Here is a 27,964-nt window from a genome sequence, read left to right as displayed (position 1 = left end):
AAGACTTTGGTCTTGCAGGCCCTGCGGAACTGTACCAGGTCCTGCAGGGCTCTTGCTTTCTTCCGGAAGGGCATTCCACCACGTGGGGGCCACCACAGAAAAAGCCCCGCTGGTGGCCAGTCGTACTTCTTTTGGCCCAGGGATTGTTGAAAGATTTTGAGAGCGTAGTGCCCGCTGGGGTGCACATGCCCCAAGACTGCAGTGCGCACAGGCACTTTTTAAAGGTTAAGAGTCTGCGTGCGACTCCTTAACCAAAACGTCAGCGAACAGACTGTAATGAATTCTTTCATCGAGTGCTTATGTGCAGACTTGTATTTCTCATTATAGACTCAGAATTTCTCAGAATTAGAGGCTACTTAGAAGCAGAGGCCATAGGGTTTTTCTTATCACCTCATTATCTTCTTGTAATAAATATTTGATAGACTAGTGCAGGGGTGGCCGACGGTAGCTCTCCAGATGTTTTTTTGCCTACAACTCCCATCAGCCCCAGCCATTGGCCGTGCTGGTGTAGCCAGTTTGGTGTAGTGGTTAAGTGTGCGGACTCTTATCTGGGAGAACCGGGTTTGATTCCCCACTCCTCCACTTGCAGCTGCTGGAATGGCCTTGGGTCAGCCGTAGCTCTGGCAGAGGTTGTCCTTGAAAGCGCAGCTGCTGTGAGAGCCCTCTCAGCCCCACCCACCTCACAGGGTTTCTGTTGTGGGGGAGGAAGGGAAAGGAGATTGTGAGCCGCTCTGAGACTCTTCAGAGTGGAGGGCGGGATATAAATCCAATATCTTCATCTACCTCACAGGGTTTCTGTTGTGGGGGAGGAAGGGAAAGGAGATTGTGAGCCGCTCTGAGACTCTTCGGAGTGGAGGGCGGGATATAAATCCAATATCTTCATCTACTTCACAGGGTGTCTGTTGTGGGGGGGGGGGGGAAGGGAAAGGAGATTGTGAACCGCTCTGAGACTCTTCGGAGTGGAGGGTGGAATATAAATCCAGTATCTTCTACCATTGGCCACACCTGCACTAGCGTTTATAGTTTCACCCTGACGTTTCTTCCATTATAGACTCAGGGAGGGCGCCTGTGAGTGGCAGGGAGAAGGCCAGAAGAATACCCCCTCCCCAGACACCTTCTAGTTTCTCTTGCTACCAGGACTTATTTTTGTAGGGGGAAAAAAAAAACCCAGGAGCTCATTTGCATATAAGGCCGCACCCCCTGGTATCACCCGTTATTTCCCACAGGGCTTTCCTTACAAGATTCTACAAGCCGGAGCTCATTTGCATATTAGGCCACACACCCCACACCAAATCAGCTGTGCTCCGGTGCGTTCTGGCTAAAAAAAAAAAAAAGCCCTGTTGCTACCATAGGCAACTGTGGCTTTATTGCAGAAGTGATTGGATTTATATCCCGCCCTAAACTCTGAATCTCAGAGTGGTCACAATCTCCTTTACCTTCCCCCCCCCCCCACCCACAACAAACACCCTGTGAGGTGGGTGGGGCTGAGAGAGCTCTCATAGAAGCCCTTTCCAGGACAACTCCTACGAGAGCTGTGGCTGACCCAAGGCCATTCCAGCAGGTGCAAGTGAGGAGTGGGGAATCAAACCCGGTTCTCCCAGATAAGAGTCCGCACACTTCACCACTGCACCAAACTGGCTCTCTCACTCAAACTGGCTTTATAACATTTAGGCCACCCCAGCAGTGAACTGCGCAGAGGGTTTAATGGGATCTTAAGGCCCAGTGAGAATCCGGAAGACGGCTTTCTGCCCCCCACTATACCTGGGACATTGGGGAGGTGAGAGGCAGGCACGCTGGGAAGGACGGGGGTCGGCTCCCCCACATTCAGAAGTTCCTTGTCCAGGCTTTCCTGTTCCATCTCTTCTAGCTCGGCCAGCAGCTCATCCTGTCAGCAACAAAGACCAGCGGTTAACATGGGGCTCCAGCAGCAACCCCACTGCCTCCCATGCAAGCACCACCCCAGGGGGCCTCAAGGCCCAGCCCCACATGAAATGGGGCATCCAGAGAGCCGCCAAAGCCCCACTGCTCAGGAATGACCCCTCCTCACCTCATCCACGTCGTCCCCGAAGCCGACGGGCTTAGAGATGGCGTCCGAGATCTGTTGGGCGATATCTTGCTGCTCCGTGATCTCAGACATCAGGTCGTCCACTTTGTCGATGTCCCTGGAGAGGAGCAGGGAGAAAAGGAAGGGCCGCTATAGGATTGGGCCAAACTCTGCTCCGCCCCTGAGAGGGAGGAGCCTGAGTGATGAAGCTCCGCCCTCTCCGAAAGAGGACAAGGCAATGTCAGGAAGGTGGAAAGGGAAATGTAAGAATTCAAGGCGGTATTTGTACACAGAAGGGGTTCCTGGCCTTTTTGGGCCTACGAGCACCTTTGGAATTCCGAGAAAAGGTGGTGGGCTCAATTACAAAATGGCTGCTGCAAGAGGCGGAGCCGACACAAAATGCCAGAAAGTGAGGTCATGAACAATTCTAATACTACCTGTTCAGCATTTCAGGCAGCACCTTTTTACCAGGATGCCTTTTAAAAGGAACGTATAGTTCAAAAGTGTTTTACTGTATACACACGGCTGTCAATGACACAGAGAAGATCCTTGTGCCGCGGTTATAACAAATCTGCTCAGGCAATCAGACCTCCAAAGGCCAATCAGAAACCCTGCTGGGCACAAGCCCCACCCAGTTCCGCCCAGTTTTTAAAAACAGTTGGCGGGTGCCAAGAAAGGTGCTGTTTCATTTGGAATGTGGTGTTAGAGGAGAGTCGTATAGATACCATGGTGCACCACAAAGACAAATATTATAGCATTGGAAAAAGTGCAGAAAAGGGCAACTGGAATGATTCAAGGGTTGGGACACTTTCCCTATGAAGAAAGGTTAAAACGCTTGGGGCTCTTTAGCTTGGAGAAACGTTGACTGCGGGGTGACATGAGAGAGGTTTACAAGATTATGCATGGGATGGAGAAAGTAGAGAAAGAAGTCCTTTTCTCCCTTTCTCACAATACAAGAACTAGTGGGCATTCGATGAAATTGCTGAGCAGTTGGGTTAGAATGGTAAAAAGGAAGTCCTTCTTCACCCAAAGGGTGATTAACATGTGGAATTCACTGCCACAGGAGGTGGTGGCGGCTACAAGCATAGCCAGCTTTAAGAGGGGATTGGATAAACATCTGGAGCAGAGGTCCATCAGTGGCTGTTAGCCGCAGCGTATTGTTGGAACTCTGTCTGGGGCAGTGATGCTCTGTATTCTTGGTGCTTGGGGGGGGGTGCAGCAGTGGGAGGGCTTCTAGTGTCCTGGCCCCACTGGTGGACCTCCTGATGGTGCCTGGTTTTTTGGCCACTGTGTGATGCGGTGTTGGACTGCATGGGCCATTGGCCTGATCCAGCATGGCTTCTCTTCTGTTCTTATGTGACACAGAGTGTTGGACTGGATGGGCCACTGGCCTGATCCAACATGGCTTCTCTTATGTTCTTATGTGACACAGAGTGCTGGACTGGATGGGCCATTGGCCTGATCCAACATGGCTTCTCTTATGTTCTTAAGTGGGTCCTAGATCAAATTAAGTCTGAATTCTCCTTAGAAGCTAAAATGACTAAATTGAGGTTATTGTACGATAAGAAGACAAGCCTGGAAAAGACAATAATACAATGCTAATACAGAGATATGGAATGCAAGATTAGGCAAAGCTCCCTTGTGGAAACAGCCTTCCAACAAGAATTGGGACGTGCCACTGCGGAACTCAAAGTTGCCTTCAAGGAGAAGATTCCGTCAATGAGACTTTGTAGTCCAAAACACGTCCCACCTTCCCACTTGGCATGCAGGTTCCTCTTTCTTCTAGACCAGGGGTGGCCAAACTTGCCTAACGTAAGAGCCACACAGAATAAATATCTGATGTTTGAGAGAAGGAAGGAAGGAAGGAAGGAAGGAAGGAAGGAAGGAAGGAAGGAAGGAAGGAAGGAAGGAAGGAAGGAAGGAAGGAAGGAAGGAAGGAAGGAAGGAAGGAAGGAAGGAAGGAAGGAAGGGAGGGAGGGAGGGAGGGAGGAAATGGGGAGGGAGGGAGGAAGGAAAATAGATGGGAAGGGGGGAAGGAGAGAGAGGTGGAAAGAAAGCAACTTTAAATGCATTCTCCAAGCAGCTGGCTGGCTTGGCATGGAGAAGTGATTTGAAGAGAGAAATGCCTTCTCCAAGCCAGCCAACGGGGCGGTGGGGGTTTCAAGAGCCACATAATATGTGTGAAGGAGCCACAGCTTGGCCACCCCTGCTCTCAACCTTTCTTGCCCCCCCCCCACCTCAGGGCAGAGTTCTCTTCCAAAAGTCACCCCCCCCTCCACACCCCCGGCGGTACGCACATGTGCTGGTGGGCCTCCTTCATGGCCCGGGCGGCATCCGACATGGTCTTGAGCACTTCGGTGTTGGTGGTGGCGTTCTCCAGCGCCTCCCGCTGGAACTCGATGGTGGAGAGGGTGCCATCGATCTGGCCCAGCTGCTGTTCGTAGCGCTTCTTCCGCTTGAGGGCCTGCAAAGCCGCTGAAAGGAGGAAAAGGGACGTGGGAATACCAAGGGCTGCCCGATCCCAAGATCGAGGTGAACCCGTCCTGTCCCCTCCTCACCCCATCGTGCCCCTTTCTTCCCTGAAGCCCGGCTGCCCACCTGAAAGCTCTAACCAGCTTGGAATCAGGGTACCCCAAAGGGGCAGCATCAGGGGTGGGATTCTAGCAGGAGCTCCTTTGCATATTAGACCACACCTCCCTGATGTAGCCAATCCCCCAAGAGCCTCTAGCAGGAGCTGCTTTGCATACTAGGCCACACACCCTGACGTAGCCACTCCTCCAAGAGCTTCTAGCAGGAGCTCCTTTGCATATTAGGCCACACCCCCTGATGTAGCCAATCCCCAAGAGCTTCTAGCAAGAGCTGCTTTGCATATTAGGCCACAACCCCTGATGTAGCCAATTCCCAAGAGCTTCTAGCAAGAGCTGCTTTGCATATTAGGCCACACACCCTGACGTAGCCAATCCCCCAAGAGCTTCTAGCAGGAGCTCCTTTGCATATTAGGCCACACCCCCTGATGTAGCCAATCCCCCAAGAGCTTCTAGCAGGAGCTCCTTTTCATATTAGGCCACACCTCCCTGATGTAGCCACTCTTCCAAGAGTTTCTAGCAAGAGCTGCTTTGCATATTAGGCCACACACCCCTGATGTAGCCACTCCTCCAAGAGCTTGATAACCCTCCAGGCACTTGATAATCTCCAACGTTGTGGGGAAAGGGGAGGAGGGTTCCTAGCCCTTCCAGTGTTCCCTCTTAGCTGAGTGAGTGGCAGCCAGCTCACAATTTTTTAGCCTCCAGAACACACATTTTTGTTTCAGCTCCGGAAAAATGGCCCCAGAGCAAACTAATTCATGCCAGCAGCTCACAACTTCCATGCCAGCAGTTCACAAAGCAGAATTTTTGCTCAGAAGACTCCGCAGTTTAGAGGGAACATTGGATGGTACAGATATGGGGAGGGACGGTGGCTCAGTGGTAGAGCATCTGCTTGGTGAGCAGAAGGTCCCAGGTTCAATCCCCGGCATCTCCAAATAAGGGTCCAGGCAAGTAGGTGTGAAAAACCTCAGCTTGAGACCCTGGAGAGCCACTGCCAGTCTGAGTAGACAAGACTGACTTTGATGGACTAAGGGGGGGTATGATTCAGTATAAGGCAGCTTCATATGTCCATATGTTTGGCCTGATGCCATCTATGAGTAATGATCATGTGGGACAGGGGTGTCAAACGCATGAGGGCCGGATCTGACATAAGTGAGACCTTGTTGGGCTGAACCACGTTGGACCGGGCCAAGTGTGTACCTATTTAAGATGAGGTAGCAGAGATATAAACTTTATAAAGGACACAGACAAACACAATTAAAGATTTTTTTAAAAAAAACTTAAAAAGATGCTTAAAACATTAGCACTCGTTGGTCTTAAAGGTGCTTTAATTCAGGAGAACCAGAATTATGTAAACTGGGCCTATTTTCTACAAGACTTCTTAATGCAGCATTATTTATTTTATTTAACACCTATTTATTACACCTTGTAGCGGCCTTGTGGCGCAGAGTGGTAAAGCAGCAGTACTGCAGTACTGTGGTCTGAACTCTCTGCTCATGACCTGAGTTCGATTCCAGCAGAAGCTGGATTCAGGTAGCCGGCCCGAGGTTGACTCAGCCTTCCATCCTTCCGAGGTCGGTCAAAGGAGTCCTCAGCTTGCTGGGGGGAAAGTGTAGAGGACTGGGGAAGGCCATGGCAAACCACCCCGTAAAAAGTCTGCCATGAAAACGTTGTGAAAGCAACATCACCCCAGAGTCGGAAACGACTGGTGCTTGCACAGGGGACCTTTCCTTGCCATTATGCCACCTTTCCACCCAGTTATGATCCCCAAGATGGCACACATGATCATATTAAAACGCTTAAACATTAAAAACAACATTTAAAAAGTATAATGGAGTTCACTAAAACACAAACATTCGACACCAAAACCAGGGCGAAGGAGTATTGCAGTTACTGAGGTGCACCAAACCTAACAAAAAAGTCTTCACCTGGTGGTAGAAGACTCTGATAGAGGGAGGTATAGATGAGTCTCCCATGGGAAGAAATTCCATCGTTTTAGAATTAGGATGCAAGCAAACAACCCCCCTCCCCCCAAAATAAGGAAAGGAAAGGTCCCCTGTGCAAGCACCAGTCGTTTCCGACTCTGGGGTGACGCTGCTTTCACAACGTTTTGTGAAAGCCAAATTTTGTTGACCACTGTGTGACACAGCGTGTTGGACTGGATGGGCCACTGGCCTGATCCATCATGGCTTCTCTTATGTTCTTAACTGAATATTCTCTCTGGGTTCTCAGGCAGAGGTCTTTCCCATCATCTCCTGCCTGGTCCTTTAACTGGAGATGCCGGGGATTGAACCTGGGACCTTCTGCATGCCGAGCAGATGCTCTACCACTGAGCCACAGCCCTTCTTCTTTAGTCTCCAGGGTCTCAGGCAGGTCTTTCCCATCACCTCCTGCCTGGTCCTTTTAACTGGAGATGCTGGGGATTGAACCTGGGACCTTCTGCATGCCAGGCAGATGCTCTACCACTGAGCCACAGCCCTTCTCCATTAGTCTCCAGGGTCTCAGGCAGAGGTCTTTCCCATCACCTCCTGCCTGGTCCTTTTAACTGGAGATGCCGGGGATTGAACCTGGGATCTTCTGCATACCAGGCAGAGGCTCTGCCACTGAGCCACAGCCCTTCTCCTTTAGTCTCCAGGGTCTCAGGCAGAGGTCTTTCCCATCACCGACTACCTGAGCCTTTTAGCTGGAGATGCTGGGGATTGAGCCTGGGACCTTCTGCATGCTAAGCAAAGGCTCCACTACTGCACCACAGCAATAACAACGGGTCAAAGTTTGGTGCCTGGTCATTTTTATGCACACTCAGAACCACTCTTCCATTAATGTGGACTCAGAGTAGCACTGGCTAGGAAAAGAGCTTGGCTTTCAGTTCTGTTATCAGTAAGGGAAATCTGTGCTTTTAAATGATATTTCTACACTTGCATCACTGAAGCGTTAAATAGATCCAAGTGGGAAGCCGTGTTGGCATGAAGGAGAGGAACGAAGTTTGAGTCCGGGGCGCCTTGAAGGCCAACGGCGTTTTATTCAGGGTGTGAGCATTCGTGTGAACGCACACTGATACTGTTTGAGGAAGCGTGCATGCACAAGAAAGCTCACACCCTGAATAAAACCTTATTTGTCTTCAAGGTGCCACTGGGTTCTGTAGTGTTAAATAAATATTATTAGGAGGGGAAATACCAGGAAGTGAACACAGGAAGTCCCTTCCACCCTCTGCCATTTTGACTGTCTTCAATGACAACAAAGTCCTGAATGTATTTTAATACATTTAAATAGCTTTAAACGCTGTGGGCGGCCGATATTGTCGCGCACTGTCTTCTTTTTCCTCCTAACATCTCCCAGTGGAGGCCTGCTGGCCAAGCCTGTCTTCTGAACCAGCTGGACTCTAGGAGCTACGGAGCAGCTGAAAACGCCTACCCAGGTGACCTCCCGTCACACCTCTCCCCATCAATTCTAAGGGGATAATGTCTCTCTTAGACTCCAAGCTTGCCCTCTCTCAACCCTCAACCTTCCTCCCATCCTTATTTAGTCTTCGTTCCTCTTAAGGAACCGTAAGGTTGCCAGCAATGTTCCCTCTAAGCTGGGGAGTCTTGCAAACAAAAATTCTCCATTGCGAGCTAACTGCATTCCTTAGTTTGCTCTGGGGCCATTTTTCCTGAGCTGAGACAAAAATGTGTGAGCTGGAGGCGAAAAAATTGTGAGCTAGCTCACGCTAACTCAGCTTGGAGGGAACGCCGGTTGCCAGGTCCAATTCAAGAAATATCCGGGGACTTTGGGGGTGGAGACAGCAAACATTGAGGGTGGAGCCAGGAGCAAGGTTGTGACAAGAATAATTGAACTCCAAAGGGAGTTCTGGCCAACACATTTAAAGAGACAGCACACCTTTAAATGTCTGCCATCTTTGGAAATAATGGATAGGATCGGGCACCTTCTTTGGGGACTCATAGAACGGGATCCCCCAAGTCCAATCCTTTAGAAACTTGGAGGGTGTTTTGAAGAGAGGCATCGGATGCTATGCTGAAAATTTGGTGCCTCTACCTCAGAAAACAGGAATCAGTCTCCTTAGGGAATAATGGAGTGTCCAGCAGACATTTCCCTCCCCCCACCCTGCTTTCTGATGACCCTGAAGCAGGGGGAGGGCCTCCAAACCGGGGGATCCCCTACCCCCACCTGGGGATTGGCAACCCTATGCAACCATCGTTTACATACCAGCGGTGCCTGTCCCCCCCCCGCCCCCCCAAGAATCTGCTTTTGTGCCTCTTCCTCATCCACGCTTTCCCAGCCTGCCCTCCCTCCCGCAATTACCCCTCTTGTTCTTGGTCCCATGTTTCTTGGCTGCCTGCAGCTCCTGCTGGATCTTCTGCTCCAAGAACTCTTGTTTCTTGACCAGCACCTCCTCGGTCTCCCGCAGCTTCTGGATGGCCTCTTGCGGGGTAGGCGCTTTGGCCTTCTTGCCTAGAAAGGGACGGAGAGAGGCAGGATTTAGGAAAGGGGATAACAGGAACACCTGTAAGCAGGGTTGGGATTCTAGCAGGAGGAGAAGAAGAAGAATTGCAGATTTATACCCCACCCATCTCTCTGAATCAGAGACTCAGAGCGGCTCACAATCTCCTTTATCTTCCTCCCCCACAACAGACACCCTGTGAGGTGGGTGGGGCTGAGAGAGGTCTTATGGAAGCTGCCCTTTCAAGGGCAGAGGCTCAGAGTGGCCTACAATCTCCTTCCCCTTCCTCCTCCACAACAGACACCCTGTGAGGTGGGTGGGGCTGAGAGAGCTCTCCCAGAAGCTGCCCTTTCAAGGACAGAGGCTCAGAGCAGCCTACAATCTCCTCTCCCTTCTTCCCCACAACAGACACCCTGTGAAGTGGGTGGGGCTGAGAAGGCTCTCCCAGAAGCTGCCCTTTCAAGGACAGCTCTGCGAGAGCTATGGCTGACCCAAGGCTATTCCAGAAGGTGCAAGTGGAGGAGTGGGGAATCCAACCCGGTTCTTCCATATAAGAGTCCGCACACTTAACCATTACACCAGACTGGCTCCTCTGCATATTAGGTCATGCCCCCCTGACGTGGCGAATCCTCCAAGAGCTTACAAAAAAGAGCCTTGTAAGCTCCTGGAGGACTGGTTACATCAGGAGGGTGTGGCCTAATATGCAAAGGAGCTCCTGCTGGAATTCCACCTCTGCCTGTAAAGTCTCCAGTTGTCGTGCACCTTGGCCTAAAGATGGGGCAAGAACCGCTCCCTAGAAGAGCTGCAGAAGGAAATATTTCCGTTACCTCCCCAGCAGGGACCCCAAATGTCTTACTTCATCCTCTTTTCCTCCATTTTATCCTCACAACAATTAGGTTGAGAGGGTGTGAGAGGCCCAGGGTCACCCAGTGAGCTTCCACGACAGAGCGGAGATTCGAACTCGGGTCTCCTAGATCCTGGTGCAGCGGTCCAGACCGCCACACTGCTTCTCTGGGAGACTCAAGCCAAAGCCCAGTGCATTATGGGCTTTTCCCAGCATCCATACTCTGCCCCAGTCAGTGAGCAATTCTCTTGCATTCAAAAGGGGTGAACTGGTACAGTCCTACCCGCAGAAAAACAAGCATGGGAAAAGGGGGGGGGGCACCACAGATGGAAATGAACCCTCCACCTGCCCACCCCCCCGGAAGTCTTGTGCTTCCTTCTCCATCAAAGAGGGAATTTGGATCAATTTTTTTTTTAATGGAACAGCCATTTCTTGGCTGTCGCTCTTCTCCTTTCCCGTCCAACATTCCCTTTTCTCTACCGCCCCTCCAGAGCACTTGGTTGCTCCCGAGTCTCCACGACCCCCCTAGGAGGACTAGGCGCTACCATCTCCCTCCGGGGGGTGGGAAAGAAGGAAATGAAAAAGCCTCACCCTTCCCGAAAAGCTTCCCCAAGCCGCTCATCTCTCCTCCTGGGAATTTGCTCCCCTTCTTCTTCCGGCTTCACCCACCTCTCGGACTCCGCCCCGTCACATGAGTAGGGGAGGGGGGAGAGCTGCCGCGAGGCTGCAGTCTTCAGTTTGACATGACGAAGTCGGGTTCTCAATCGCCGCTGGCGGGGGGAGAGCCTCTCTATATGCGGGTTAACAGGGGGAGAGATTCCATAGGAATCCATGGGAATCCTGGACTCCGACCATTCATGGCACTTCCTTTCCTTGCAGAGGTTTGCAGGTTTTTCCAAAAAGAAGCATTTGAATGGTTTCGTAATTGTTTCCAGGGCTTTTCTTGTAGAAAAGGCCCAGGTGGAACTCATTTGCTTATTAGGCCACACCCCCGAGCCTCCATGATTTTGCATAGGGCTTTTTTGTAGAAAAGCCCAGCAGGAACTTGCATGTTAGGTGACCACACCCCCTGACACCAAGCTGGCCGGAGCTGCGTTCCTGCTAAAAAAAAAAGCCCTGATTAGTTCAAAGTGCACTGCAAGGAGCCAGTCGTCTTGCCCTTTGTAAGGATTTCCCTTTTATTTCTGCTGTGGAAAAAAAGATTGGGAGCCAGAAGTGAAGATTATATAAAACCCCCCTTTTTTGCTTTATCTCTTTAGACTGTTTCTGAGCACGTGACCAAAAGCGTAGCCAGCGAGGGCTTGTAGAACGCGAAATCACGTGACAGGCCTTTCGGCCTTAAAGGAGCCGCCTTTTTATTTTTTTCAAAGTGGTCCTGACCTATTTCATTTAAGGCTGGGGACTATTTTGGAGGGATGCAAAACTTCCTTTGAAGGACATCTGTTTTTAAGCCACTGCAATACATCAGGTGGCCATTAAGTCATAACACAAACACACACTCACACAATATCTTCTTTTTGCTTGAGTCCCTTCCCTGTCTTGGGGGCAGCACCCTGCAGGACGTTCAACAGTTGAAGGACTTCTGACATTCCACAGGTGAAGAGAGAACAATTCTTACCAGGCACCCTGAGGAGCTAAGACAGAGACTCCTGTCTATCCACCCCATTAATATCTCCAGTTCTGTTAAATTCGACTCTCCAGTGACCACCTTGATTAAACATTTTTTTAAAACTTTATTCAGACCCCACCTTTCTCTATAACAGGAACCCAAAGCAGCTGACATAATTCTCCTCATCTCCATGTTATCCTCACGCCAACGCTGTGAAGTAGGTGAGGCTGAGAGCGTATGACTGTCCCCCCAGCCGGCTTCGAACCCGGCTCTCCATAGTCCAACGGTGAACTGCTACCCCATCCTATCCAACCGGCTTGCATCTTTGGAGCATGTGAAAATTTCATTTATTAAAACATTTAAGTCCCACCTTTCCTTGGGGTTCAAGGCAGCTCACGATAATAGTTGAAAAAAATCTCCACTAAATTAAAAAATAAAATCACAAACCCCAGATCTCTCCCACACTGTGTTGTCTCTCTGACCAAGTGCATTCCTCACTAAGTAATAACCAGAACCCAGCCTGTGCATCCTTGCTTAGAGGCTTCCAGCAGGCTAGTGCAAATGGAGTGTGCTTTCCAATTCTACACCTGAAAGCAGGTATTACCATAACATAGGTCAGGGTGGCCAACGGTAGCTCTCAAGATGTTTTTTGCCTACAACTCTCATCAGCCCCAGCTAGCATGGCCAATGGCTGGGGCTGATGGGAGTTGTAGGCAAAAAACATCTGGAGAGCTACTGTTGGCCACCTCTGACATAGGTGGTTCAAAGGAGGTTGAGAGACTCCTTTCCTTCCCCTCACAGCAAGTCTTATAGCATTACTGATTGAAATCCACTAGAGACAGGGCCTTCTCAATCATAGCCCCCTGATGGTGGAACCAATTACCAGATGAAGTGAGGGCCTGGCATACAATTGACTGACACCGGTATTTAAGTGCCGTGGAAGAAGGCCGCCGCCATCAGAATAGCACCAACTTAATAATCTGTTTTCTGTTTTAACTGTTTTAATTATTGTTATTTATTATTGAATGTGTATTTTAATACTATTAATCTATTGTTCTTGGGGTTTTATGTTGTAAGCCGCCCTGAGCCTGCTTCGGTGGGGAGGGCGGGATACAAATCGAATAAAATAAAAAATAAAAATACTGACGGGCAAGAAATGAGCCACCACAAAGGAAGGTGGGTGTGATGAGTCCCCAGCTCCAGCTTTTCCTCAAAGTGGTCTTTTACCCGCTTGAAATCTCGATGCTTTCCACGCTGGATGAGGTGAACAGCAGCTCAAAGAGAGACACACAGAAGCACACCACGGGGTAGCAGTAAGGGTTTATTGGACGGCATCAGAGCCCTCAACTCCCCTGCACGCATCCCCCATGTGTGAAAAGAGAAGCGGAGGGGAGTGGGGGAAATGGCAGGCTTTGAAGGAGGGAGTTGTGAGGTGGTGATACTTCAGGAGCGGGCAAAGGCTTCCAGACCCGTCTTGAGGAGAGAGAGGTTCATGCCGTTGCGGACGCGAATACACGTGACCCCTGGGCGGAAGCAAGAAAAGAACAAGAGGATTAAAGGAACTAGGAATTCAAAGAGAAATATACACGGTTCTTTCAGGAGAATAAGCAATAGCTGAACAAGCTTAAAAACATGGTGGAATGTGCGTCAAGAAAAAAGAGAGGAGAAAGAAACTTAGCCCAAAAACTGGAGTGAGAAACCTAAAAGGTTAATATGCAATTAAAGGGCCAGACATTAAAAGCAAACTGTATAATAAATCATAAGCAAACATACATGCATTTATTATAGAAAGCTACAACCATTTAGCCTCTATCCTTCATACAATCATAAAACCACAATGGGAGCCCACTTAACTTAACTTGACCTGAAACGTTTCGGCTAGGGTTGCCAAGTCCCAAGTCAAGAAATATCTGGGGACTTTGGGGGTGGAGCAAGGAGACTTTGGGGGTGGAGCCAGGAGCAAGGGCATGACAAGCATAATTGAACTCCAAAGGGAGTGCTGGCCATCACATTTAAAGGGACCGCACACCTTTTTAAATGCCTTCCTTCCATAGGAAATAATGAAGGATAGGGGCACCTTCTTTTGGGGGCTAATAGAATTGGACCCCCTGGTCCAATCTTTTTGAAACTTTAGAGGTATTTTGGGGAGAGGCACTAGATGCTATGCTGAAAAATGTGGTGCCTCTACTTCAAAAAACAGCCCACCCAGAGCCCCAGATACCCACGGATCAATTCTCCATTATTTCCTATGGGAATAAGTCACCATAGGGAATAATAGAGTTCCCAGCAGACGTTTCCCCCCTCCCCCCACTTTCTGATGACCTGAAGCGGGGGGAGGGCCTCCAAACCGGGGGATCCCCTGCCCCCACCTGGGGATTGGCAACTCTAGTTTCGGCCTAGACTGGTCTTCTTCAGAGGTCAGAAAGGTAAGTACACATATCGGCTCATAATACAGAATGCAATAAAACAATAGAACAATGCTAGACAACAAGGAAATTTAATGAAGTGACAAAGGCCTAAAGATATTCTTGAGGCTTCTTATTCTACAGCCTTATGTCCTAATCAAGTGCCTACATATTGCCTCCAGTGTCTTATTGTAGGCTACATGATAGAGATTTACAAGATTATGCCTGGGATGGAGAAAGTGGAGAAAGAAGTCCTTTTCTCCCTTTCTCACAATAAAAGAACTCGTGGGCACTCCATGAAATTGCTGAGCAGTCGGGTTAGAACGGATAAAAGGAGGTACTTCTTCACCCAAAAGGTGATTAACATGTGGAATTTACTGCCACAGGAGGTGGCGGCAGCTACAAGCATAGCCAGCTTCAAGAGGGGATTGGATAAAAATATGGAGCAGAGGCCCATCAGTGGCTATTAGACACAGTATATTATTGGAACTGTCTGGAGCAGTGATGCTCTGTATTCTTGGTGCTTGGGGGGAGGCAAAGGGGAAGGGCTTCTAGATCCACTTGTGAACCTTCTGATGTCACTTGGGTGGTGGTGGTTTGACCACTGTGTGACACAGAGTGTTGGAATGGATGGGCCATTGGCCTGATTGAACATGGCTTCTCTTATGTTCTTATGTGACCCAGAGTGTTGGACTGGATAGGCCATTGGCCTGATCCAACATGGCTTCTCTTAAGTCCTTATGTGACACAGAGTGTTGGACTGGATGGGCCATTGGCCTGATCCAACATGGCTTCTCGTAGGTTCTTATGTGACACAGAGTGTTGGACTGGATGGGCCTTTGGCCTGATCCAACATGGCTTCTCATGTCCTTATGTGACACAGAGTGTTGGACTGGATGGGCCACTGGCCTGATCCAACATGGCTTCTCTTGTGTCTTTATGTGACACAGAGTGAGGGACTGGATGGGCCACTGGCCTGATCCAACATGGCTTCTCTCATGTTCTTATGTGACACAGAGTGTTGGACTGGATGGGCCATTGGCCTGATCCAACATGGCTTCTCTTATGTTCTTCTGTGACACAGAGTGTTGGACTGGATGGGCCATTGGCCTGATCCAACAGGGCTTCTCTTATGTTCTTCTGTGACACAGAATGTTGGACTGAATGAGCCACTGGCCTGATCCAACATGGCTTCTCTTATGTTCTTTTGCGACACAGAGTGTTGGACTGGATGGACCATGGGCCTGATCCAACATGGCTTCTCTTCTGTTCTTATGTGACACAGAGTGTTGGACTGGATGGGCCATTGGCCTGATCTAACATGGCTTCTCTTATGTTCTTATGTGACACAGAGTGTTGGACTGGATGGGCCATTGGCCTGATCCAACATGGCTTCTCTTATGTTCTTATATCCAGAATTGATCAAGGTCGGTGTAAGACCAGAGCCTATGTGCCAAGAGTTATGTGTCCTGAGTTCATGATGACTTATGGTGACTCCGGAGGGGGGGGGGTTAAAGGCAAGAGACATTCAGAGGTGGTTGGCCATTGTCCACCTCCGCGTCATGACCCTGCTATAGGAGGTCTCCCATCCAAATACTAGCCCGGGTGGACCCCGCTTAGCTGCTGAGATCTGCTACGATTGGGCTATCCAGGTCAGAAAACACAAGTATACAAAAGCAAAAGACAAGACCATTCACCCAAGGGGCGGCCCCAGTCAGAGTAGGGGAGCCGAATAGGCAGACTTGCAGGTACCTAATTTGCTGACGTCACGAATGTTCCGGTCTTCGTCATCAAAGAAGAGCATCTGGGAAAGAGGGACCCGGCTCTTCTGAGACAACCTGATGTGAAGCAGATAAGGGAGGGAGGCGTGAGAGCGGCAGTTGGAGTACTGTGTACAATTATGGTCACCGCACCTCAAAAAAGAGATTCTAGCACTGGGAAAAGTTCAGAAAAGGGCAACTAGAGTGATGCAAGGGTTGGAACACTTTCCCTATGAAGAAAGGTTAAAATGCTTGGGGCTCTTTGGCTTGGAGAAACGGCGACTGCGGGGTGACATGAGATAGGTTTACAAGATAATGCATGGGAGAGAGAAGACAGAGAAAGAAGTCCTTTTCTCCCTTCCTCACAATACAAGAACTCGTGGACACTCCGGTCGTTTTCGCACTCACCTTCCGTCGGCGCGTCCCCCCTCTTCACCGCGCAGGATCTGCGCGGATTTCGCACTAAACGCTGCGGAGCAGCCAGAAAAGCCGGAAGCTCCCGGCGCAAAAGCCACTCAAACTGAAACCGCCAAAAAGCAGTTTGGCGTTTGTGCGGCTTTTGCGACGGGAGCTTCCGGCTTTTCTGGCTGCTCCGCAGCGTTTAGTGCGAAATCCGCGCAGATCCTGCGTGGTGAAGAGGGGGGTCGCGCCGGCGGAAGGTGAGTGCGAAAATGACCTCCATGAAATTGCTGAGCAGTCGGGCTAGAACTGATAAAAGGAAGTCCTTCTTCACCCAAAGGGTGATTAACATGTGGAATTCACTGCCTCAGGAGGTGGCGGTGGTTACAAGCATAGACAGCTTCCAGAGGGGATTGGATAAGCATAAGGAACAGAGGTCCATCAGTGGCTATTAGCCACAGCATATTGATGGAATTCTCTGTCTGGGGCAGTGATGCTCTGTATTCTTAGTGCTTGGGGGGGGCATAGTGGGAGGGCTTCTGCTGTCCTGGACCCACTGATGGACCTCCTGATGGCACCTTGATTTTTTTGGCCACTGTGTGACACAGTGTTGGACTGGATGGGCCATTGGCCTGATCCAACATGGCTTCTCTCATGTTCTTCTGTCTGGGGCAATGATGCTCTGTATTCTTGGTGCTTGGGGGGGCAACAGTGGGAGGACTTCTAGTGTACTGGCCCCACTGATGGACCGCCTGATGGTGCCTGGGTTTTTTTGGTCACTGTGTGACACAGAGCGTTGGACTGGATGGGCTTCTGATCCAACATGGCTTCTCTTGGGTTCACGCTCCCAACCTCCAGAATGGGTTTTCAGCCAACCAATTTGGTAAAGGAAGGGTGTGCGTGTGAGGGAATCACCAAGAAACTGCATTTTTTCCCAAATTGCACACGGATACTATCATTGCCGTCAAAAAAGCAATGATAAAACCTCCACCTATGTGCGGGGTTTGTATTCTGGTTAAGTGCGTGGACTCTTATCTGGGAGAGCTGGGTTTGATTCCCCACTCCTCCACTTGCAGCTGCTGGAATGGCCTTGGGTCAGCCAGAGCTCTCTTATCTGGGAGAACCGGGTTTGATTCCCCACTCCACCACTTGATCCTGCTGGAATGGCCTTGGGTCGGCCGTAGCTCTTGCAGAGTTGTCCTTGAAAGGGCAGCTGCTGTAAAGAGCTCTCTCAGCCCTACCCACCTCACAGAGTGTCTGCTGTGGTGGGGAGGGGAAGGTAAAGGAGACTGTAACCGCTCTGAGACTCAGATTCAGAGTATAGGGCGGGATATAAATCCAATATCTTCTACTTCTTCTTCCAAGGATGGATGAGGTAGGGGGTTCCTTACCTCTGGAAGTGGGTGACTTTGCTGCCTGGGTAGATCTCTTTGTAGCGGAGGAAGCGATCCAGGCTGAAGAGGTCCAGGAGCTGATTGGCCCCCTGGACTTCACCTGTCCTGGGAGAAGAAGTGGAGATAAGGACCAGGTTTAGGGGTGCCTGTGAAAGACCACTTCACATCCATTAGTGACACAGTGAGATAAGAGGGCTATAAAGTGCTACAAGATAATACAGCTATAACGCAACACAATGGTTTGGGAAGTTGACTATAAAGTGGACTATTTCACTGAGTACAGGACATATTATCTGTTTGCTGTCTGCATTTTCTATTAACGCAATGCGATTTTCCTCCTGCAATGCGCTCAAAATCAACTTGGAAACTCCACCTGGTTCAGAACTGGCTCGGCCATTAGCGGGAGTTAGGCAGAGCACGTATATTTTACTCTCATTCTGCAGACGCTGCCTTGGTTGCCCATCTGTTACCAGGCCCAGTTTAAGGTACCGGCTATCGCATACAAAACCTTTCATGGCTTTGGCCCCTCTTCTTTGAGAGACTGCCTCTCTCCCTATGTTCCACCGGAACAACTTCACTCACGTTGCCATTGGTGCCAACCAGCGTTCCCTCTAAGCTGAGTGAGCGTGAGCTAGTTCACAGATCTTTAGCTTCCAGCACACACGTTTTTGTCTTAGCTCAGGAAGGAGGACCCCAGAACACGCTAATTTGTGCAACAGCTCACAACTCGAACGCCAGCAGCTCACAAAGTAGAATTTTTGCTCGTAAGACTCCGCAACATTCATGCCAACCTGCAAATGGGTAAAATCATTGTCCATCCACAGGCTTTCTCTGTTGTGGCTCTTGCCATGTGGAACAGCCCAAGAAAATCAGGAAAACTCCCCCTCTCCTGACCTCCTCCAAACAAGGCATAGGAAAGGAAAGGTCCCCTGTGCAAGCACCAGTCGTTTCCGACTCTGGGGTGACGTTGCTTTCACAACGTTTTCACAGCAGACTTTTTACGGGGTGGTTTGCCATTGCTTTCCCCAGTCTTTCACACTTTCCCCCCAGCAAGCTGGGGACTCATTTTACCGACCTCAGAAGGATGGAAGGCTGAGTCAACCTTGAGCCGGCTACTTGAACCAGCTTCCGCTGGGATCGAACTCAGGTCATGAGCAGAGGGCTCCGACTGCAGTACTGCAGCTTTAACACTCTATGCCATGGAGCTCTCTAAAAGCAAAATATAAAATAAAGGTAAAGGTAGTCCCCTGTGCAATCACCAGTCGTTTCCGACTCTGGGGTGACGTCGCTTTCACAACGTTTTCACGGCAGACTTTTTACTGGGTCATTTGCCATTGCCTTCCCCAGTCATCTACACTTTCCTCCCAGCAAGCTGGGGACTCCTTTGACAGACCTCGGAAGGATGGAAGGCTGAGTCAACCTCGAGCCAGCTACCTGAAAGCCCAGCTTCCGCCAGGGATCGAACTCAGGTCGTGAGCAGAGCTTAGGACTGCAGTACTGAGCTTTAACACTCTGCGCCATGGGGCTCTTAAGGCATAACTGAACCGTTAAACATAGCAGGCTTGCATAAGAGAGTTAAGAAGATCAGTGAAAAGGGAGAGCTTTGGTTAGACACTCCAATGGAAGAGATATATAAAGTAATGGCCAAACAAAGGAAGGGTCTAGTGGGGTTACTATACAGGAAAATGATTTCAAATAAAGATAAAATAATAGTACATTTACAAAAGATTTGGAGTCATGAAGGTCAGTTAACAGAGGGGTTGGCTGGGAAAATCTTGGAAGGTCTAGAAAGGATTAAAGTAATCAAATTTAAAGAACTGGAATATAAATTTTTCACAAAATGGTACAAAACTCCCGCACAAATAGCCAATATATTCCCAGGAATGAGCTCCAAGTGCTGGCATTGCAAACAATTTAAGGGTTGGTTTGCACATATGTGGTGGGAGTGTGAAGAGGTTAAACCCTTTTGGGGGGAAATTATTCAATGTATTAGAAAAGTCTGCAATGTACCAAAGTCTGCAATGTACCATTAACCATTGGCTTTAATATGATGTTGTTAAGCACAATAGGAAGTCCGGCACTAAGTAGACCCACTCAAAACCTTGTCAAGGCAATGATACTAGCGGGGAAGGCGGTCATCGCCTTGGGTGGAAAGATAAAAGTAAATGGTCAATAGAAATCTGGCACAGCTATTTGTTTGATTACATACAGTCTGACATCGTGGCAACAATCAACAAGGATTCCACGTGGGAAGATAAAGTCAAGGAAATCGAGACCAGATGGAACCCTTATTTAGAGTGGATCTCAGGAGAAGCAAGGAAGGACATTCAGTGGAAGATCAGGACTCTGTGCCCTTGGCTGAGGGGAAAAGACTAAGAGAAGATGGGGAGGGTGGGGGGGGGGAGGGTTATTTGTAATTCCAACATTCATATGCTGTAATGGCCAATTGTACAAAAGTCAATAAAACATAAAAATATTTATATATAAAAAAAAAAAAACCTGAACCGTTAAAGAAGATTTCCCTGCATTGGTAATAAGGCTGCACGGTACACAAAATGGGTTCATAAACTTACACGGAGAAATTATGGAGACTCTCAAGCCTCATTGTGGGCAGGAGCTCACAGGAGTGGAGTGCCAGAACCTCTAAATCCGGGGTGTCGAATTCATTTGTTACGAGGGCTGGACCTGACATAAATGAGACCTTGTCGGGGCAGACCATGTGGGCCATGAAATGTAATGTCCGGTAGCAGAGATACAAACCGTATAAAGCACACAGGCAAACACAATTAAAGATTTAAAAAAGTAAAACCAAACATGCTTAGGACATTAGCACTCGTTGGTCTTAAAGGTGCTCTCTTTGCATCTCTCCCATGGGATCCAGGGAACTGGGCAAAGGAAGCTCCGGCTCTTTCCTGCTGGGGAAGGAGCCTCAGCAATAGAAGGAAGAGAGGCTTGGCTCAGTAGCTCTGCTGTACGATTGAAAGAGCCTGGCAAAGCAAGCTCTCCTTCCCTCCCCAAGGGAGGAGCCTCAGCCAACAGAGAAAACAGAGGCTCCTGTGTGATTCAGCAAGCCTGGCAAAGCAAGCTGTGATGCAGAAGGAAGCAAGAGAGAGGGAGAAGGAGGCAGAGGACAGCCAGTTCCTCAGGGACCTGATAGGAGCCCCCCCCGTGGGCCTGATTTGGCCCCCAAGCTGCATGTTTGACATCCCTTCTCTAAATTTCATGGTGCTCTTTCTTTCTCTCCCCCTCGCCCCAATACTTGTTTCTGGGCTCCGTTGTTCAAACCCCCCGTGAGAATTTTGCTGAACTCTTTAAGATTTGACAGACTTCCTAATATTCCCGCCCCCGCCCCCCAAAAAAGGAAGATAACCAAAACACATCAAGCAGACAGAGGGAAATCTTCCCCATGCCTCTGCGGCCACACAGGAGAAAGTAATTTAAGAAGCACGGTGGAAGTAAGGTTTTATGACGACAGTTATAATTCAAGAAGCATTGGAAGGAAGATGCTGAGCTGACAGAATTTAGTCCGCCTTCCGGCGATGTCAGAGGTGTGCACAAATGAGTTGTGCTATTGAGCTCCGGCACCTCTTTTTCGACGAAATGACCCCCGGGGGACTATCGTCTATACTGCTGAGCACGCCTTATTGTAAATAGGTAACTAATTACGTAATGTCTGGACTGCTTAATGAAGCCTGAACGTGTCGTGTTAATACTTAGCTATGCTGTTTTCTTTCGGGCAGTTCCAGACTTCTAGAATCCAAACGTGCTCGTTACTGAATGTCAAATTGTTGTTAATTGCACTGACTCCCCCTGCGTCGTCCGCCTTGGGCCCAGGGCGATCAAGAATGCAAACAGAAATAAATTTGCGACATTCTCTCTCTCCTTTTTTTCTTTTCCCCAATTAATTTTTTTTATTGATTATAAATTCTTCAATTACGTGACGTCTTTTTACCATACATCTTATTATAATATCCTAATTCACCATCCAGTTAAAAATCAACAGACAAAAACCACCGACAAAAACGACAAAATACAGATAACCGCTACATTATTAAAACAGAGAGCAAAAGTAGATGGTTTCATAAATACCTACAATACTTAATGTATTTACTATCCACAGCAGAGTTTTGGGGAGGAACTGTGGCTCAGTGGTGGAGCATCTGCTTGGGAAACAGAAGGTCCCAGGTTCAATCCCTGGCATCTCCAAAAAAGGGTCCAGGCAAATAGGCGTGAAAATCCTCAGCTTGAGACCCTGGAGAGCTGCTGCCAGTCTGAGAAGACAATACTGACTTTGATGGACCAAGGGTCTGATTCAGTATAAGACAGCTTCATATGTTATGTTCAACCATTCCTTTTTCATATATTTCTCCTCTATTAATCGTTGCTTACCAATTTTAACCCCTTACTTGCTTTTCTCATCTTTAACTCTATTTTGTATCCAATCATATAATTTCTCCCATCTTTGATTAGCCCATTTTTTTTAATTTCCCATTAACTATTGCTGTAAGTATATCTGCTTCTAGAATCCAAACGTACTTGTTACTGAATGTCAAATGTTAATTGTGCTGACTCACTGTGCGTAGCCTTTAAACAGAAATAAATTTGCTGCATTCTCGGTGAGACCCGAACGACAAACATAGTAAAAAGATAAAATAAATCGTCCGAACATTTTACCTGGGAGTTAGCAGTTTTTGAATAACTGCTTTTGAACAAACAGGACTGGGTCACAAAAAAAATCTGGGATCGGAGTGGGGCAAAGAGTAAATGTAGATCCCAGCCCTGGGTTAGGAAATACCTGGAGATTTCTGGAGTGAAACTTGGGAAGAGCGGGGTTTGGAGAGGAGAGAGACCTCAGCAGAGTATAATGCCATAGACTCCACCCTTCAAAGAAGAAGAAGAGGACTGCAGATTTATACCCCACCCTTCTTTCTGAATCAGACTGGCTTCCAATCTCCTTTATCTTCCTCCCCCACAACAGACACCCTGTGAGGTGGGTGGGGCTGAGAGGGCTCTCCCAGAAGCTGCCCTTTCAAGGACAAACTCTGTGAGAGCTACGGCTGACCCAAGGCCATTTCAGCAGCTGCAAGTGGAGACTTGGGGAATCAAACTCGGTTCCCCCAGATTAGAGTCCGTGCACGTCACCACTACACCAAACTGGTTCTCACCAAAACTGCTCCATCCTCCAGTTTGGTGTAGTGGTTAAGTGCGGTGAATTCTAATCTAGGACAACCGGGTTTGACTCCTCACTCCTCCACATGCAGCTGCTGGTGTGACCGTGAGTCAGTCACAATTCTCTCAAGCGCTGTTCCTCTCAAGAGCTGTTCTGGGAGAGCTCTCTCAGCCCCATCCACCTCACAGGCTGTCTGTTGTGGGAGAAGGGAACTGTAAGTGGCTCTAAGACTCCGAGTGAAGGGCGGGCTATAAATCCAGTCTCTCCTTCTTTCCCAGGGGAATCGATCTCTGCACTTTGGAAATCAGTTATAATTCCTGGAGATCTCCAGGCCCCACCTGGAGACTGGCAACACTAACACCAGCCTTTCTACTGCGACACTGTCCTTCTAATCAAGGGCCATTTTGTAGAAAATTAGGTGGTGGAGCTCACTGTGACTCATTAGCATATACCACCCCTCCCAAGCCAAAAACAACCCAATGCAAGAAAGGAGAGCCCCGGAAGGGTGAGGCCTGCTTGGGCCTCACTCAACAGGGCTCTCCTTAGCCACACCCCCCCTCCAAAACAGTCAAAGGCCAGTAAGCCACCTGCCACCCAAAATCACATAAGAAGTGGAGAAAGGGTGGCACAGGCTTCTCCAGGGAGCAATGAGGGCTGCTGGGGGCGTGGCAAAGCTCCTGGTGACTGGCTGGCTGCTCTCTTAATCCAGGGATTGTTATGCAGCTGCACCTGCTATTTAATGGACGAGGGAGGTAGGTGAGGGGGAGGAAGGGGAAACCCTCAGAAAGGTTCAGGAGCTGTGCTCCTGCGAGCTCCTGCTGAATCCGAGGCCTGCTTCTAATCCAGGTAAGGGAAGAGGATGCGTGGCCTGAAGTGGAACCATCCATCCAGCCAGGAATACTGTGGATTGTGCCTAGAGAAGGAGGAGGGGGATGCAGGCTCACCTGGAGGCAGCGGCCATGGGGATCCCCTCTTGATGCAGCCTTTCCAGCACAGCTGGGACTTCGGAGTACAGCTTCACAGCTTGCCCGTTGCGGTCCCAGACGTTGCCATTGCTGGGAAGGACACAGACACGAGTCTCTGAGGCCGAGCCCGGTTCAGAGAAGAAGACGACGACGACTGCAGATTGATACCCCGCCCTTCTCTCTGAATCAGAGACTCAGAGCGGTTTACAGTCTCCCAAATCTCCTCCCCCCACACACAGCAGACACCCTTTGAGGTGGGTGGGGGTGAGAGAGCTCTCACAGCGGCTGCCCTTTCAAGGACAGAGACTCAGAGCGGCCTACAATCTCCTTTCCCTTCTCCCCCCACAGCAGACACCTTGTGAGGTGGGTGGGGCTGAGAGGGCTCTCTCAGCAGCTGCCCTTTCAAGGACAGAGTCTCAGAGCGGCTCACAAACTCCTTTCCCTTCCTCCCCCACAGCAGACACCTTGTGAGGTGGGTGGGGCCGAGAGAGCACCTGACAGAAACTGCCCTTTCAAAGACAACCTCTGCCAGAGCTCTGGCTGACCCAAGGCCATTCTAGCAGGTGCAAGTGGAGGAGAGGGGAATCAAACCCGGTTCTCCCAGATAAGAGTCCGCACACTTCACGGCCTACACCAAACTGGCTCTCAGAGGGAGGAAAGGTTCTCAGCACAGCAGGCAAAAACCCCACAGGTGCAGCTTTCCCTAGCACACATTTTGGAAGGGGTGCTCTCTTGGGGAAAAGTGTCTCCCCCACTCCTCCCAGGGAGCCTTTGCACTGGGCCATGGGGCCCCCCCCAGCCTGGTGTCGGCTTTCTTTTGCAACCCCCTCGCCTCTTCTTTCTCACCCCTCCTTTCATGTCTCACCTGCCCTTCTGGAAAGGGGGGTCCACGTGGGTGTCGACCCAGAAGGGCCAGAGGGTGTAATCTGCAAAGCACAGAGAGGGAAAAGCAGCTTGAAACCCCCTCCCCATCTTCTTCCCCTGCAAATCGTACAGTCCCCCCTTCCTGAAGGGCTACAGGGCGGCCAGGCAACAAATAAAGAGTGGCCGGGGGGGGGGGGAGGGGTTAGAGAACTTCCACCTGTTGGATTGCTGCCTGGCACACCGCCACCAGAGCCTTTGGCCAGCTGCAGGGCCACTCTTCAACCGACAGAGCAATTTGGGGAGGGGGGTTAGGAAAGCTCCACCTATTGGATTGCTGCCTGGCACACTGCTGCCAGAGCTTTGGGTCACCTGAGGGGCCGCCCTTTGACCAACAAAGAGCGAGGGGGGGGGGTTAAGAAAGCTCCACCTGTTGGATTGCTTCCTGGCATACCGCCGCCAGAGCCTTTGGTCAGCTGCGGGGTTGCCCTTCAACCAACAAAGAGTGATGGGGGGGGGGGGGGGTTAAGAAAGCTCCACCTGTTGGATTGCTTCCTGGCACACCGCCGCCAGAGCCTTTGGTCAGCTGCAGGGTTGCCCTTCAACCAACAAAGAGTGATGGGGGGGGGATTAAGAAAGCTCCACCTGTTGGATTGCTTCCTGGTACACCGCCGCCAGAGCCTTTGGTCAGCTGCGGGGTTGCCCTTCAACCAACAAAGAGTGATTGGGGGGGGGGGGGGGTTAAGAAAGCTCCACCTGTTGGATCGCTGCCTGGCACACTGCTGCCAGAGCCTTGGGTCACCTGAGGGGCTGCCCTTCGACCAACAAAGAGCGATGGAGGGGGGGTTTAAAGAAAGCTCCACCTGTTGGATTGCTGCCTGGCACACTGCCGCCAGAGCCTTTGGCCAGCTGCAGGGCCGCCTTCGACCAACAAAGAGCGATGGAGGGGGGGGGGGTTAAAGAAAGCTCCACCTGTTGGATTGCTGCCTGGCACACCGCCGCCAGAGCTTCGGGCCGCCCTTCGACCGACAAAGAGCGACCCGGGGGGGGGGTGTTAGGAAAGCTCCACCTGTTGGATTGCTGCCTGGCACGCAGGAGCTGTGCCGGAACAAGAGGGGCGGCGCCAATCCTCGAATCCAGCCACGGCTTTCTTGGGCAAGGGGGGGGGCACCCTGCAACCTCCCCCCCTTACCAATTCAGGCCCATCCCCGTGGGGACAACGTTCCGACGTGCAAGAGCAGACCCGCAACTAAGGAAGGAAAGAAGGACCCCCCTCCCCGTCCCTCCGCCTGCCCGGGATGAGGCGGGCTTCACACGCACCCAGGTCGAAGACCACCAGCGACGGCCGCCGCTCGCCCATCCCGGCCCCGTTCGAGGCTTCTGCCTTCCCTGCCTGCGGGCGGCTCGACCCGGCAGCTGCCTCCTGCTGTGAGCGGGCCAGCCCCACCCCGCAGCCTCTGGCCTCCCGCCCTCCCTCCCCACGTGGCCGCCAAGCGCCCCGCTTAACTGCTTCCGCGCCAGCCCCGCTGCTCCCGGCGGGCCACGCGAGGAAAACCCCACTCTTTGTGCATTCAGAAAACTTATTTAACAAAACCCCCAACAATTTTGCAGCGGTAGCATCGTTCGTTATTATCCCAAGGTGTGAGGGTTGCCAATCCCCAGGTGGGGGCAGGGGATCCCCCAGTTTGGAGGCCCTCCCCCCGCTTCAGGGTCGTCAGAAAGTGGGGGGGGGGGGGGGAGGGGAGGGAAATGTTTGCTGGGAACTCTGCTATTCCCTATGGAGATTTATTCCCATAGAAAATCATGGAGAATTGATCCGCGGGTATCTGGGGCTTTGGGTGGGGTTGTCTTTTGGGGTAGAGGCACCAAATTTTCAGTATAGCATCTAGTGCCTCTCCCCAAAATACCCCCCAAGTTTCAAAAAGTTTGGACCAGGGGGTCCAATTCTATGAGCCCCAAAAGAAGGTGCCCCTATCCTTCATGATTTCCTATGGAAGGAAGGAATCGAAAAGGTGTGCCGTCCCTTTAAATGGGATGGCCAGAACTCCCTTTGGAGTTCAATGATGCTTGTCACAGCCTTGATCTTGGCTCCACCCCTAATGTCTCCTGGCTCCACCCCCAAAGTCCCCAGATATTTCTTGAATTGGACTGGGCAACCCTTGGTGATGTTTTGTTTCCTTGTTCTTCGGAACACTTGGGCTGCCAGCTTGAGGTGGGGTCTGGAGATCTCCCGCTTTTGCAACCGACCTCCAGCTGGCAGAAATCAGCTCCCCCTGGAGGAAATGGCTGCTTTGCAGGAGGTGGGGTTGCCAGCCTCCAGGCGGGGTCTGGAGATCTCCCGCTTTTGCAACCGACCTCCAGCTGGCAGAGATCAGCTCCCCCTGGAGGAAATGGCTGCTTTGCAGGAGGTGGGGTTGCCAGCCTCCAGGCGGGATCTGGAGATCTCCCGCTTTTGCAACCAATCTCCAGCTGGCAGAGATCAGCTCCCCCTGGAGGAAATGGCTGCTTTGCAGGAGGTGGGGTTGCCAGCCTCCAGGCGGGATCTGGAGATCTCCCGCTTTTGCAACCAATCTCCAGCTGGCAGAGATCAGCTCCCCGGTCCAGCACTACAACAACACAGTAGGCTGCCATGTAAGTTCAGGACTGGGGATCAAGGCAGCCACTACTTCATTCGTGGGTGGGGGAGACCAGTCTTTCGGAGCCCTCTTTCTCTTCGTTCTTTACACCCCTGCCCTTCTATCAACCAAACGTGACTTTGCTTCTTCCCTTTTCTCTCTCCCCAGCCTACCGGTTACAAAAGCAATCACTTCCCAGAGGTAAACTGTGTCAAGGTGCCACAGTAACACCTAGCAAGAGTCCAGTGACCCCATCGAAACCAGCCTTCGGAGCAAGGATTCTTAGATTTGACTTCATCAGGAGCACGTAGCAAAGCCCCCAGACAAAAAGCCTGTAAAACCCATTATTGACCAGAGAAGAGGAAGAAGAAGGATATTGGATTTATATCCCGCCCTCCACTCTGAAGAGTCTCAGAACGATTCACAATCTCCTTTCCCTCCGTCCCCGACAACAGACACCCTATGGGGTGGGTGAATGGCTGAGAGGGCTCTCACAGCAGCTGCCCTTTCAAGGACAGAGACTCAGAGCAGCCTACAATCTCCTTTATCTTCCTCCCCCACAACAGACACACTGTGAGGTGGGTGAGGCTGAGAGGGCTCTCACAGCAGCTGCCCTTTCAAGGACAGAGACTCAGAGCAGCCTACAATCTCCTTTATCTTCCTCCCCCACAACAGACACACTGTGAGGAGGGTGAGGCTGAGAGGGCTCTCACAGCAGCTGCCCTTTCAAGGACAGAGACTCAGAGCAGCCTACAATCTCCTTTATCTTCCTCATCCACAACAGACACCCTGTGAGGTGGGTGAGGCTGAGTGGGCTCTCACAGCAGCTGCCCTTTCAAGGACAGAGACTCAGAGCAGCCTACAATCTCCTTTCC

General features: G+C 50.5%; 2 protein-coding genes across 3 annotated transcripts; both read right to left on the bottom strand.

Annotated features, from left to right (window-relative positions):
• Positions 1-1,667: 1,667 nt before the first annotated feature.
• On the bottom strand, positions 1,668-10,673 carry CHMP4A (charged multivesicular body protein 4A). The gene is made up of 6 exons (XM_060256501.1): positions 10,503-10,673; positions 8,929-9,078; positions 4,342-4,519; positions 2,048-2,162; positions 1,757-1,885; positions 1,668-1,688 (listed from the first exon to the last, which is right to left on the bottom strand). The coding sequence occupies exons 1-6, from the start codon at positions 10,531-10,533 to the stop codon at positions 1,668-1,670; spliced, it is 624 nt and encodes a 207-aa protein (XP_060112484.1). The 5' UTR covers positions 10,534-10,673.
• A 2,151-nt stretch (positions 10,674-12,824) lies between these two features.
• Positions 12,825-25,976, bottom strand: MDP1 (magnesium dependent phosphatase 1). 2 transcript variants are annotated; one of them, XM_060256746.1, is made up of 6 exons: positions 25,795-25,976; positions 24,479-24,539; positions 23,593-23,703; positions 17,476-17,583; positions 15,678-15,763; positions 12,825-13,043 (listed from the first exon to the last, which is right to left on the bottom strand). In XM_060256746.1, exons 1-6 carry the CDS (start codon positions 25,832-25,834, stop codon positions 12,964-12,966), a joined length of 486 nt encoding a protein of 161 aa, XP_060112729.1. In that variant the 5' UTR covers positions 25,835-25,976; the 3' UTR covers positions 12,825-12,963. The 2 variants fall into 2 exon arrangements, with proteins under 2 accessions (XP_060112729.1, XP_060112730.1); XM_060256747.1 differs by lacking the exon at positions 23,593-23,703 and having other exon boundaries at positions 25,795-25,856.
• Between the last annotated feature and the right edge of the window lie 1,988 nt (positions 25,977-27,964).

The sequence above is a fragment of the Heteronotia binoei genome, chromosome 15 (assembly GCF_032191835.1).
Source record: "Heteronotia binoei isolate CCM8104 ecotype False Entrance Well chromosome 15, APGP_CSIRO_Hbin_v1, whole genome shotgun sequence".
In the NCBI taxonomy this organism is placed as follows: Eukaryota; Metazoa; Chordata; class Lepidosauria; order Squamata; family Gekkonidae; genus Heteronotia; species Heteronotia binoei.
Note: the sequence above shows the minus strand (reverse complement) of the source record. Positions and strands in the feature narration are given on the sequence as shown.